The sequence below is a fragment of the Ammodytes marinus genome (genome assembly GCF_949987685.1).
Source record: "Ammodytes marinus genome assembly, chromosome: 11".
Taxonomy (NCBI): domain Eukaryota; kingdom Metazoa; phylum Chordata; class Actinopteri; order Uranoscopiformes; family Ammodytidae; genus Ammodytes; species Ammodytes marinus.
The window spans coordinates 8,254,550-8,268,671 of NC_137215.1; the positions used below are offsets into that span (position 1 = coordinate 8,254,550).

Sequence of the window (14,122 nt, forward strand, 5' to 3'; positions counted from 1 at the left end):
CAGACTTCTTGTACAGATGTTAGATATCTAATTCATCTATAGCCTATCACTTGAATTTAAATTGAGCCTTATTTTAACTTTAAAGGCTGATTTTAATCTCACAGGATGAGAACTGAGCTGCAACCGGTATCCATGGTAAAATCCTTCTAAGCTGCTTTCGTTATTAGGTAAATTACGTTAGCCTAAATGTCCCAAACTGAAGTCCATTTCCAATTAAAGACAATTAGCCTACCTCGTTTTTTTGTGTACAGTAGGCTATGCTTCGAACCCGAAACTTCGGCTGTAGGCCTACAACATCGACGGAAGTGGGTAAAAATCTTATTTCTATCCAAGGAGAGAGCTTTAACCCCTTCATGCTTAACCTGGTAACCTAGTTGTTTTATTTTTTCGTAACCGGAGTTGAATGTCCTAGTCTCTATGTCCCTGGAGCTGACACACTGTGTGCAACAAAAGCTACTCTAACTCGGAGTAGCCTATTGGTGTCATTAAACACCGCGCCTACAGTTTAACTAAACTTCATGCTAAAATCACGCCCAACCTCCGGCTCAGCGTAGACTAGTGGGCCCTGTCCTGCCGGTTTCAATGCTCGGCCCTCGTCGATGTCGTTATGCTCGAGTATTGGCTGCTGTTTCCAACGGGACATTATGCAGATTCCTGGACGTCGAGGGAGGAGGTTCTGCTGGAGGCTGGCCCACCGGAATGCTACGTGTCTTGGCAGTCCCTTTTTATACTCCTCCGCCGTCTTCAATGTAGCGAAGTCAAAAGTGTTACAAGTCGAGCGAGCTGCAGACTCTCCATCCAGGCCTGTGTGTGCGTGTGAAGCGGTCCTTGCCCGGTGTTAAGCAGTCTGTCGGCGGTGTTAAACTCTTGCGAAATGTCTGGAGTGAAGAAGCTTCGTACGGTGAGTAGATGTGGAGATAACGGAGGGGAGAGAAACAGCCGAAATTCCAGCTGTCATCACATTAGCTTCAAAAAGTTGTAAAAAGTGAATTGTGTGTGCAAGAGTAGCAACCAGCGCCGAAATGTAAAACTCCTCCCAAGTATACGTCCAAGAAAGTGTCTTGATAAAAGGCAATAATCAAAATCGACCATCCGCTATGTTCTCCTTGTTGACGATAGGCTACTATTACCGCTGCGGTCTTATGCGATCGCACAGAGAAAGCAGTGAAAATAGACTTTTCGCCTCACGTTTAGTAGGCTAACTCCAGATTTTTTTATTTAAAAGCTTCATAACACCTTGTTCATTATTTGTGCGTCTGTAGGCTACTGTAGCAACCTGCCAGGTGTGATGCATCCTTGACTGAATAGGCCGGTTGTTGCTGCAAAATATCCATGTCAATTTGGCCCATTCATAACGGTGGGGAGAAAGACACCACTGTGAACCGGCAAGCCCGACGCCTGACGCATGCACTGAAATGGAGAACTTTTAGACTGTGTGGAGTCATCCTAGAAATGAGAATAGCCAGGAGTCTGTGGAAATACCAAACACTAAAAGCTAAACTTTTAATGAGTCTCTTAGGTCCCATAAAGCTGCGTGTTGTCCATTCCCTATAGGCCTATTAGCCTACTCCTTTTTTGATATATAAAATGTTTGAGCCACATTTGAAGAACAAGGGGTCATTATTTGCTTCAGTTCTTTTCCCCATTTAAATGTCATCATTTTAACATATTTGGGGTTTGAAATGTTGCTTGGAATGTTGAAAGATTTCAATAGGCTATGTAAACTTTTATTGACAGAACGATTAACTGAGTAAACGATGCCTAACCCTAAAATAGTTGTTTGCTTATGCATACTGTGGGGTGAGTTATTAACTTACCAAAAGTGTAACTTTGCCAAAATGCCCTTACTATTTCCAACATTGCACCCTGAAATGAGCAATGTCAGAACACTGTATTATCGTAGTATTATCTGTTGTGATTTAGTAACAAGGTGTCACCAAAACTTACTGAAAGAGTTATATGGTCTTCTAAACTGATAATAAAAACTGTTTATATCACATTTCTTACTCAGGAATGCAGTTGAATGCACTCTTCAACAGGTCAGTTAAAAGTAAAACCAGCTCAATTAAACAAGGAATGAAATAAGATTAGTTATAGGATGTGAAGTAATAATTTTGGATAAAAGCATGTTTGAAAAAATGAGGGGAGGATGACTCGGAGCTGTGTTTTGGCAATGCAAGTCTGTGATGGAAGGAGGGGAGGTGTCTTCTTTGTTTGTAATGACAGTGGCTCATCGTCATCACATGGGTGTGCATATACATGATGCTATTTGGGGAATGATATGATCATAATCAAAGCATGTTAGGAAGGCGTTGTGTGGGAGTTGACACAGAAAGCAGCACAATGTAATTACATGTGATGTCTCACATACAAAAAGCAACTTCCAATAAGTGCATTCAACCATGAGGTAAAGCCAGAAAAGCAAGAATCATTTAAGTAGCCCACACCTAGCTTCAAATAAGCCAAACTACAAAGTGCAACATGTTTTTTTAAATCTTCATCTTCTTCTTAGCCAAGGCGCAGTCGGAAGAGATGTGCTTTTAGCCTGCAGCGAAATACCTGTATCCTCTCTGCTCCAGATGTTAATGCATTGCTCGTTCCACTAATTGGGAGCCAGGACAGCAAACAGTCATGATTTTGTGCATGTGTGAAGTACATTCATTTTCAAGGGCGGTTGGGTGTTTGTGTGAAAAATAATAATCATTTGGGGATTGACAGAGATGTGGAGGAACCATGTTTTCAGGTTATAGTCACGCACATGCCATACCAATTGAGAGGAGGAGGAGGAGGAGGAGGGGAGGTGGGGGTGAGTATACAAAAAATGGAGCTTCGGGATGGTTGTTGGGAAGAAGTGAGAGTGGATGCAGAGGGTGAACGTGTGGGCACTAGCACTGCCACATCATCGCTGGGCTGCAGGCAGCACACTGGACACATTGTCTAGTCAGTCCTCTCCCTCCCTACATCCCCTCCTTCTACCCCTCCCTGATAGAAGTCAATACAGCCCATTTATCCACAGTCTGGTCCACATAGTCACTTTGGAATTAGCTCATGAAACCAGTCAAGCCACGTAAACTGCCATGACTTAGTTAGTTTGCTTTAGACAATCAATGGTGTCACTCTGAGTACGACCCAAAGCCGAGCTGTGATATCTTTTATAACCAGATTTGAAAGATAAAGTGGTGTGTTGATGTGTGTTTTAAGAAGAGCTGAATCATTAAGGTGTAACAAAATAAAAAGGTTTATAGCAAGCAACCGCTTATTGCCTATTTTTCTATACATCAAGCTATCCATCATCCCCTCCTTCTACCTCTACCTGCGAGCGGTTATAACAGCCCACTCATCCACAGTCTGGTCCACATAGTCACTTTGGAATTAGCTTGTGACACCAGTGTAACCATGTAAAGTGCCATGACTTGTTAGATGGCTCAGGAAAGAGTCTGTGTTATCCTTTATGTAACCAGACTTGAAAAACAGATCCGAACAGAGCAAGTGGAGTTTGGATGTGTTTGTTAGGAAGAGCTAAATCATTAAGATATAACAAAATAAAAAGGGTCATTGCAACCAATTGTTGCCTATGTTTCTATACATCAAGCTATCTGTTTTATCAAGTACGTCCCCAAAAGTTTGCCTCAGTTTGAGTGTGTGTGTTCTTTGATTTTTAGGATCTCAACAGGTCTACCAATGTGACATACCAGGCCCACCATGTCAGCCGGAGCAAGAGAGGGCAGGTTGTGGGCACACGGGGAGGCTTTAGAGGCTGTACCATCTGGCTCACCGGTAAATCTACAGTGTTTTATGGTATCCCATGTAGGGACCGCACATTTGAGAAGGTTTTAATCCATTCAGGCCTATTTTACTTACAGTATCTGATTCAACGTCATGATTATATGTCCATGTATCACATTTTCCCCCTCAAGGTTTGTCTGGGGCCGGGAAGACTACCATCAGCTTTGCCCTGGAGGAGTACCTTGTGTCACATGCTATCCCTTGCTACTCACTTGACGGAGACAACATTCGCCACGGCCTCAACAAGAATCTGGGCTTCACGTCTGAAGACCGCGAGGAGAACATCCGTCGTGTTGCTGAGGTGGCCAAACTGTTTGCCGAATCCGGGCTGGTGTGCATCACCAGTTTCATATCTCCCTTCACCAAGGTCAGAACAGTAACAATAATATAATATATAAAAATCTGTTCAGTTAAAAGTTGATACTAGGCATTCCGGGAGGATTAAAAAGATTTTCAGCAAAATGAATTATACGTTAACTTGACATTCAGCATATATTAACTTCTACAGGATCGCGAGGAAGCGAGGAAAATCCACGCAGCTGCCGGACTGCCATTTTTCGAGGTGTTTATCAACGCTTCTCTGGAGGTGTGTGAGAGCAGGGATGTGAAGGGACTTTACAAGAAGGCTCGTGCTGGGGAGATCAAAGGTCCGTGTTTCATTTCATTAAATTTTCATCTCAGTAAACTTTGTTCCAATATGTTGCATGCTGCCTCTCTGTGGTTCGTACAAATTGTAACGGGGCTGCCACAGCACGGGCACAAACCATCAAGCCCTACACAAGACTGTATGTGAAGAGCCATCTCCAAATACTTTAATCCACAAATCCGACAGGTATCAGAACAAGACAAGAAAGGCAAACAGGCAGGCAGGATCTGGTAAAAAGGAGTAACAAGGATGCAGGTCAGGTGATAAAACTGACGGGAACGGGATTACGAGACAGTAGGCAAGAGTGGTCTGTTAGTCTGTTTTTGGCAGGAGAGTTCATTATTAGATAAACTTGCATGAAGGAATGAAGGGTTTGTTACACATTTACTACAGGGTAGTTCACTTCTGTTTGAGGTTTTACTTTATTCTATTAGAAATTGAATAGCAATACTGCTTTTAAATTATATATTTTGTTGTGGTCCCGTTCATTTGTTGCCAGGTTTCACAGGGATTGACTCAAATTATGAGCTTCCTGAGGTTCCAGATCTTTTGCTGAAAACTGGAGAGCTCACTGTGAATGAATGCCTCAATCAAGTGTTGGAGCTGCTCAAGGATCAGGTGGGTGGAACATACATTTAATCTGTTGTTGCTTCCCATTGTGAAGCGCTTTGTGACCCTGGTCTGTGAGGGGCACTATATAAATAAAGTTTACTTACTTACTTACTTACTTACTTACTTACTTACTTACTTACTTACTTACTTACTTACTTACTTACTTACTTACTTACTTACTTACATTGAGTTTGGGATTTTTGCTGAAAACCGAAACAGACGTGGCTTCCCTTGTCATCGCCAAAGGGAGCAGATAAATTAGTATATTAGTTTTTTTTTCCTGCAGTAAAATCCGGGGCAACTAACAAAACTAGTTATACTGCTATTGTGCCTACTGCCTAAACAGTCAAATAATTAGTTTAAAATATTTTGAAAAAATACTCTTTTAATTGAACTCAAAATGGGTGCTTGTTGTGCGTAAACAATCTCAGCACCTGTCTGACTGGGAGGACCAACAGCAGCATTCACTCCTGTGGCAGCTAAAGCACCCAAAGGTGACTTGGGTTTAAACTTAAATTTAGCGTCACGGTAGATCGGCCTGTGTGTCATAAGTTTTATAGCCTATCTGTTTATATATATTATACTATATGTATAGCCTATCTGATTCTGCTGTTGTTTAAAAAGGTAAGTACTAAAGAAGTACTGTGAGAAATGTAACTCCCAAGCCAATTTTCTGTTTGGTTTCTGTTTTGTTTTTTGTTTACCGTATTATTTTTGACTGTGAACTGTCTATGTGAATTTTGAAATAAAAATGTAATTGAAAAAAAAAAAAAAGGTAAGTACTACAAGATCTCAGATCAAATTTAAATAAGGTATATTCCAAAGATCATTCATGCAAAGGCCAGATCCGCTACCATAAACGGACATGGGGATCTCATAGGCGTAACATTAATTCTGCTGACAAGGCTTCTTGGCAGCAGAATCTTGTTAAAGAAAAGGTTGTTGATAAAGTAAATGTTTAAACACACAATCTGTATCAATATTGACCTGTCACTGTGGCTTAAGTGACTTATTTCGATAAAAGAAAAAAATGCTAAGTCAGCGGGAAGACCTTTTAAAGTTGTTCCCCTGCTCTATTAAATTAAGTGCTTAATAATTACCCGGAGGCAAGCTGTGTCACTCAGTGGGTGTTGAAAAATGACGACCTTTCTGCCTGGTTGACGTGGCAAACTGAGCCATGTCATAGCCTTTATACTTTACAATGCCATGACAATGCCCAATGCATTTAAAGTGGAAGGGGAAAATGACACATTATAACCGTAAAGGATGAAAACGTGTATTTGGCAAGTTTACCACCTCCCACACATTTTTTTGCGAAATAGACCTGAAATGTTTCTGTAGTTTTTATATAATGAAATCAGTATTTTTTCACGTCACTTTAGGGATTCCTTGCTAAATAATCATAACAGTTGTGCTTTTGTCAAACAATACATTCATGAATCATGAAAAAAATCACCAAATGAATTGGTAGTTGCAGCCCTACTTTACCAACCATCTCTTATTAGGCTATAGTATAAATATTCCCCTTTTCTCCTTCGATATAGGAAATTGTACCAAGCTCGATCATGGAGGAAGTCAATGAACTCTTTGTTCCGGAGAACAAGCTGAATCTTTCTGTGGCCGACGCAAACTCCCTACCAACCATCAGCATCACCAAGGTAACCCACGGCTCTTTTTTTTTATCACACATCAAATGGACAAGTTCCCTGTGTATTAATGGTCTATTCTTGACTTACCTGGGTACTAATAAAGTCATTATACATACTACCAGGCAAACAGCAGTGTGATTAAAATGCACTCTAACAGGATTGTGATATTGAATTACCATTCCTGTACATTAATAATTAATAGTGATAACAACTGTTATCAATCAGTCAAGTCAAGGTAAAGCGCATATGACCGTCTACCAGTCTGAAAATGGCCACACATTAAGCTTGAGGAAATAAAGAGGAATGAATCAGTAGCTACACAGAATAAAGCAGTTTAAATTACGGCCAAAAGCCCGTTTAACTTAATGTACTTTTGTTTCTATTCATCATTTGATTGAAGCTTGAAGTGAGGAAGTATAAGATGTAATATATTGACTATAAATAAATACGTTGGCAACAAAGTCTTATCCAACACAGCACAATGAGGCTTTTATATGGTTAGACACTGAAGGTCTTTCAGCAATTGAAAAATTGTCCAAAGGTTAAAATCAGTGTGTAAGTTTAAGAGGAAGGCACTATTCATGGAATCTTTCTTTTATTCAGTTAAACACTTTAGGATTTAATTAGTGTATCGTCATTTAAAATACACCAAACACCTTGCAGTTAAAACCATGGCTTTGCTTAAGTGGAAACACACGTTAAATGTTGTGTTAATGTCTTCAGTATTATCCTTTCTTTATGCTTTTTTATAATGAGTTTATAACCATTCTATGTCCACAGCTGGATCTACAGTGGGTGCAGGTTTTGGCAGAGGGCTGGGCTAGCCCACTGAAAGGCTTCATGAGAGAGAGAGAGTTCCTCCAAGTCTTACACTTTGGCAACCTGCTGGATAGTAAGAGATAGCCGCACTTTCCCTTTTGCATTTGTATTATATGCGTATATGCTTTATGCTTCTGCCCACAACTGTGAAAGAATTCTAAAAAGAGAGACAATGGAGTTGTACACATAAGGAAGTATTCTACAGTCCTTTCTCATACCCTTTATGGAATCCTTTCATGAGAGTTTTTTTTAAATGTTCTAGTCTCACCATTTAAACGGTACACCCTTCATGACAGTCATATGACTTTTGATTAAGCAGAACAAATCATTGCTGCAAACCGCATACCATACATGTGTCCTAGAGCAGAGAGCAGACAGTAAAAGGGGTTTCAAACAAAACAGAATAAGAACACCAAAGCTACCTCCACAACTGACATGCCCCAACAGAGACAAAATGTGTCACGTGTTCAATAGAACTGGTATTAACTGGATGTTGTTTAAGACTATTAATGACATAAAATAACAGATTTCAAAACATATATCCACATATTAAGTCCAATCATTTGACTTAATATGTGGATCTATATTTTGAAATGTAAGTGTAATTTTTTTTTTTCTTACTAATCACGCCTCCACAATCTTGCCATGTACCTCCTGGCAACTGCAAAAGTACTGCTGGTTGGTTGTCACTATATTCTAAGTCCTGTTGTTTTCTTGGAGGTTTTCTTTTGTAAATACAATTTCTGAATTACTATTTGCTATGGCTCACTGGTTAAGATCACTGTTTGCTCTTCTGTCTCAGATGGGGCCATCAACTTGAGTGTTCCCATCGTACTGCCTGTTAGCATCGATACCAAGCAGAAGCTGGACGGCTGTGCGGCCATTGCTCTGGAGTACCAGGGTACACGTGTGGCTATTCTCAGGAATCCAGAGTTCTACGAACATCGCAAGGAAGAACGCTGTGCCAGACAGTGGGGCACGACCTGTCCACAGCACCCGTACATTAAGGTAATACAGTATGTCATTCATGAAGTGTCTTCAATACACACATCCTTTAAATCCTTTCAGTCATTATCCTTTCTATCTACAAGAAGAATGCACTGCAGAAGGATCTTGTGACACCTACATCCTTGTTTACTTTCACTGTCAATATTGAAATAACACTTTTGTGTCAAACAAAACATTTGGTAAACCTCATTACAAAAGGCATCGAAGTAACTAAGGTAATGAAAAATAACTGGTTCATTACCTTGGTGCAGATGGTTATGGAGGGAGGTGATTGGCTGGTCGGAGGTGACCTGGAGGTGCTGGAGCGAATCAAATGGAACGATGGACTTGACCAGTACCGCCTGACTCCACGGGAGCTCAAGCAGAAGTTCAAAGACATGAAAGCAGGTTTGAATACCTAAACTACTCACAAAACTGCAGTCACAATCCGGGAACACAAAACAGCACACAGTTTGTAGTGAAATAATAATCTTTATTAAGGACTCAGATGGTCCACTCACATCCAACATACACACACACATATAACACATTAAAATGCATTACTCAATAAAATACTGTACTAAAATAGGTGCAAGCTATCATGCCAATGCTTTCGAAGCCTGGATGTGAACCTATAGCCCATCATAGGGTTGGTTAAGGCTATAATGATGCTATTTTCTGATAAATCCAATCGACACATGAAATTGAACATTAACTTCCGTAACAGTGCCTGACATGTAGGTACATTAGAGGACACAACTAACTGGCTAGCACTGTGCCACCTAGGAACACGGAGCAACAACCTCATGGCATCATTATATGCCACTCTAAGCCTCTGCATACTTCTCACTCTGTAAGAGGACCAGTGATGAGCTGTATACAGCGGCGTGACATAAGCCCTAAACAGAGCACACTTAATTAACACAATTAATCTGTGGAACACATGGAACATTTCCTCATCATCATGTTGGCCTGTGCATATATTTTACACCATTGACGACGAATGCTACTGATGTGACACTTTTTAGTTTTTTTACCTTTCCATCAATAAAATATGCATCGCCGCTGGTGAAAAAATAAGGCAACATTGAGGCAATGTATTTAGCAGTGCTCCCATTTGTCTTTCAGAAGAACTTGACAAAGGACCTGATGAAAAAAAATAAAATGGTAAATTTAAAGCTGCATGGTGACGTTTGAGAGATGTGATCACCTGTTTGTACTGTCACTAATTGACTTTGACGTGGCTGATTTGTTCAACATTGCGTCATTGATTTATCCACACCACAATACAGTATGCATTTTGGTCTTTTTTTCAGTATTATTTCCCGTTCTGTTGTGATGTGCACTTATTATATGTTAATTGTATTATACTGTATTTTTTCATTGTTACCAAAACCCTTGAAAAGACCAATCTTGCTGCAGATTGGGAGCTAGTGAGTATTTAGGACGGTTTGCTGTGTAGTGTGCTGAATCAACACAAAGTTGTGCATGGTAATTAATTTACCCAGTGCAATGGGGAGTCTATACTTTGTTTTTGTGGGGAGAGGAATATACTCGTTAGTAAGATCAATTCATTGTTGGTTTTTGTCTTTTCATGGGATTTGTTGTCAATGAGAAAAATATAAAATAATAACAGACCTATTCTTTATTAGCAATACATCAAACAAAGTCAATTTGAGTTATGTGAAGGGCATTATTTATTTATTTATTTATTATTCTTCCGGACAATTACACACAATACACAATTTTCTCTTTGCATATTCATACATATTACTTTGTGTTATAGTCCGAAGGGTGGCAGGAGAAGCCAAAGGCTTATCAGGTCCCGCCCCCACTGCCATCAGATTCAGATACACAGCTACTGATACAGTTAAAACAATTTTTATTTTATTTTTATGCATCTAAAATGTGCTTTTTTTATTTAGGCTGCATTCCAATACACAGACAATTTTAGGTCTCCTTATTCATTGCCAGTGTACAACAGACATGCTTTCCATTTTCCTCTCTGCCTGTGATAATACAGATAGTGATATCGCCTTGTCCATTTCTTCTCTAGTAGTCTAAACACATCTGCAAAAGTATTCAAAACAGTCAGTCTGTCTGCTGACCTCGGCTGCAGTCCCATAACATGCAGTGTATTTACAAATTCTTCAGTCAGTGAATGAGTTTTTTTTTCATTGTTTGTATCCCCACAGATAAATATCTTCTTTTGATTTGCCTTTGAAAGTAATTCTCCCATGTATTCTATAAAGTCTTCCATGTTTGAATCGGGTGTTCTAGACAGTTGATAATTAACATTTATCTTTCATTTGAATTTCAATAGTCACACATTCCATTAGGTTATCAAATGCAGAGCACATTGTATTTACGATTTCAAACCTTATATTTTGACACAAACCAGTTTAAATCCCTTTAGTTCAAAGTCCATGCTTTTGCATGTTTGTGGTCACAGCTATTACAATGCACATTATCCCGCTCATATTTTTCGGCTGCTCACATCATGAAGCTCAAGAGATCCACTGTGATGTAATATCCCATGCTAGCACCACACAGATAATATTGTTGTTATGTAAACTCGTATCTCCTGCTCCTCCACATTTTCTTTTTCTCAGATGCAATATTCGCATTCCAGCTGCGTAACCCGGTCCACAATGGCCACGCCCTTCTGATGCAAGACACCAAGCGCCGTCTGCTGGAGCGAGGCTACAAGAACCCCGTCCTGCTCCTGCACCCACTGGGCGGCTGGACCAAAGACGACGATGTGCCTCTGGACTGGCGCATGAAGCAGCACGCCGCTGTCTTGGAGGAGGGCGTCCTGGACCCGGCCAGCACCATTGTCGCCATCTTCCCCTCACCCATGATGTACGCTGGACCCACAGAGGTGAGGAGCAGTGCTGGCTAATTGTTATACCCCTCCCAATCTAAATCCATCAAAAATCCTCCTCCTTATTGGGTGATTTGGTTAGTTAGTTGCCATGATAATAAGGAGGAGTGAGGCCTATTCATCAATCCAAATGAAAGATATTGTCATTGAAGTTTGATAAACTTTACAGGAAGTAAATAGCTTTAAAACATTTATGAACATTTGTTTTAAAAGGAGATCTTTGTAAAAGCGTATTAAGACACCCAACCTTGGTATCATATATAGATTTTTACTATTTTAGACCAGGTTTCCAGAGGATTTTATATGTTACTATCAGTCCAGCTCTTGACTTTTTAACCATTAACTCATTATGTAATGTATCTATGATTGAATGTCTTCCAATATGTCATCAGGTTCAGTGGCACTGCAGAGCTAGAATGATCGCCGGAGCAAACTTCTACATTGTTGGCCGGGACCCTGCAGGCATGCCTCACCCGGAGACTAAGAAGGACCTGTATGAACCCACACACGGAGGCAAAGTCCTCACCATGGCTCCTGGACTCACCTCTGTGGAGATCATCCCCTTCAGGGTGGCCGCCTACAACAACACTAAGAAAGCTATGGACTTCTTCGACAAAGAGCGGTAAAAAAAACTAATAGCTTCACCTGTGTTCAATTATTTCGTTCACTTGAATTTACAACCATCAAGTTGTTTACTACATATTCATTCAGTCGTCAAAAAAACCTGGAATCTACTGAAGTAGTGTTCTTCTGTGATTCCAAGTACCAAGTGCAGTACATCATTAGTGCTGCTACTTTAATCTCAGTGTATTTGCCTTAAATTTGAATGTGTCAACAGACTTTTTCAGACTTAAATGGGAATGTATTAACTCATGTAGATTCAGATAGAGTTTATTAGAAGGATAAACCCCCTTGAGATGAGTCATCTCATTTTCCAGGGGGTCCTTAACACAAATAAACAAAGTACAAAACACAAAATATATTCACACTGATACAAAGCTCTCCCAAGATCAACTTCTCAAACACCCACTTACCTCCCCTACATATGTCTACAGGTGAATTTGCATTACATTTACATACTGCTGAATTTACTAAACGTTTACATGCTAAATTTACAAAGTTAGTTTACACATACCACAAAATACATATCTGTTTGTCTGTATTAATTGTTTTGATAACCAGTACTGTATTTCTGCAAGTCCGCAACACCTCTAATAACCTCTCCTGCCCTCTCTCTCTCTCTCTCTCTCTCTCTTTGTACTGCTACACATACTACTCCATACTTTTTCCGCTCCCTCTTAGAAGCGCCGACTTTCAGTTCATCTCTGGAACCAAGATGAGGAACATGGCTCGGAGCGGAGTGAGCCCTCCCGATGGTTTCATGGCCCCCAAAGCCTGGAAGGTGCTGGTCGAGTATTACAGCTCCCTGAAGAAGGACAACTAATCACCACAGCGCTATGGCAACGAACAGCATGCTATTAAAAATATACAATCTTTGATCTAAAAGGGGATAGTTTTTAGACAGATACTTCATTTATATTATTCAGAAATATGCCGTAAGAGGGATGAATCTAGATTGCTGATTTCTATGAATCATGGGTCATTGTGGCAGCGGTGTGTGTTTTGTACAAGTAGTACCAAATCAAAGTGAATTGTATTAAGCAATTGCAGCATTACATTTTTACATTCCTATATAAAATCCATTCTATGTTTATATACACATTAACTTAAGCTATGTATTTTAATAAATTAAGGTAACATGAAATTCTTAAGGTAACATGAAATTCTTATGTTTTAAGTTTAGGAGCACATCCCAAAACGATTTTTTATATTACCATGTTATTATCTGAAGGAAGCATTGCGTGGAAAACACATGTAGAATTCAGTTTTTATAGGATGTTATGGCAATTATATCTGTCGAGTGATTTGTATGACCTGAATGAAAGTCTTAGTTTTATCACTACCTACGGTGCCTGTTTGTTGTTCATGTATGGATGTTGATTAATTCATCATGTTAATGTTACTTATTCTTTTCGAATTACAAAATAGATTATATTTAATAATGTGAAAGTGCCTTCCTCTCAAATGTCAACGTTATGAAAAATTGCTACATTTCTTGCTGGTCATGGCAACGTCTATGAGATTTGTTGAGTAATAAAGGAACTTATTTATTCTCATGAATCATTGCTGACTAATAGTGTAAATAAGATATGATTCCCTTTGGCTGAGTAGATTTGAATGTTTTCTTTTCAGTAATACATCGCCCTGATTTCTGGTTACACAACATACCTTTGTTTAACTTCTGTCTGTACAAGGGGCACCCTTATCAATTGACGGCTGAAGGTTGAAGCCAGCCTAGTGGTTTGTCATTTTGGGATTGCAAAAAAAACACAAATGCAATGCTGCCACCTGCTGGTGATAAGTTGTACAGGAAAACAAAGAAGAAACTATGCTGTAAAAGCTTGATAGCGACACAATCATGGGTTTGGATATTAATTAGTGCATTTATCATGATAAATCCACTTCCTGAGTCCAGCCACATTACTAGTCCTTTAGTCAGTTAGATTTCCTTTCTTAAACTTTAACCGGTTCAATGTAGAGTAAGCTTTGACTAGCTGCAGTAATTTAATGGTCTGATATCCTGTGCATGTGTATTTGAAGCGGAAAACAGTGGGGTTCCAGCGCTAGACTGGGCTTTGCCTGCTTGATCTTTTATAACGGATTAAGGAGATCCTGAGA

The 14,122-nt window shown here is 39.7% G+C and overlaps 1 protein-coding gene across 1 annotated transcript; it reads left to right on the plus strand.

Moving 5' to 3' along the window:
- Positions 1 to 740: 740 nt before the first annotated feature.
- On the plus strand, positions 741 to 13,551 carry LOC307257821 (bifunctional 3'-phosphoadenosine 5'-phosphosulfate synthase 2-like). The gene is made up of 12 exons (XM_080037174.1): positions 741 to 901; positions 3,663 to 3,777; positions 3,918 to 4,153; positions 4,295 to 4,433; positions 4,932 to 5,050; positions 6,589 to 6,702; positions 7,474 to 7,585; positions 8,315 to 8,520; positions 8,772 to 8,907; positions 11,112 to 11,380; positions 11,776 to 12,005; positions 12,686 to 13,551. The coding sequence occupies exons 1-12, from the start codon at positions 875 to 877 to the stop codon at positions 12,825 to 12,827; spliced, it is 1,845 nt and encodes a 614-aa protein (XP_079893300.1). The 5' UTR covers positions 741 to 874; the 3' UTR covers positions 12,828 to 13,551.
- Positions 13,552 to 14,122: the final 571 nt, after the last annotated feature.

What these genes read in the sequence shown, in the direction of transcription:
- LOC307257821 (XM_080037174.1), top strand. Translation starts at nt 875, where the DNA reads ATGTCTGGAGTGAAGAAGCTTCGTACG. An exon ending in TCATATCTCCCTTCACCAAG is followed by an intron (nt 4,154 to 4,294) that starts GTCAGAACAGTA and finishes TAACTTCTACAG; the next exon opens with GATCGCGAGGAAGCGAGGAA. An exon ending in CACAGCACCCGTACATTAAG is followed by an intron (nt 8,521 to 8,771) that starts GTAATACAGTAT and finishes ACCTTGGTGCAG; the next exon opens with ATGGTTATGGAGGGAGGTGA.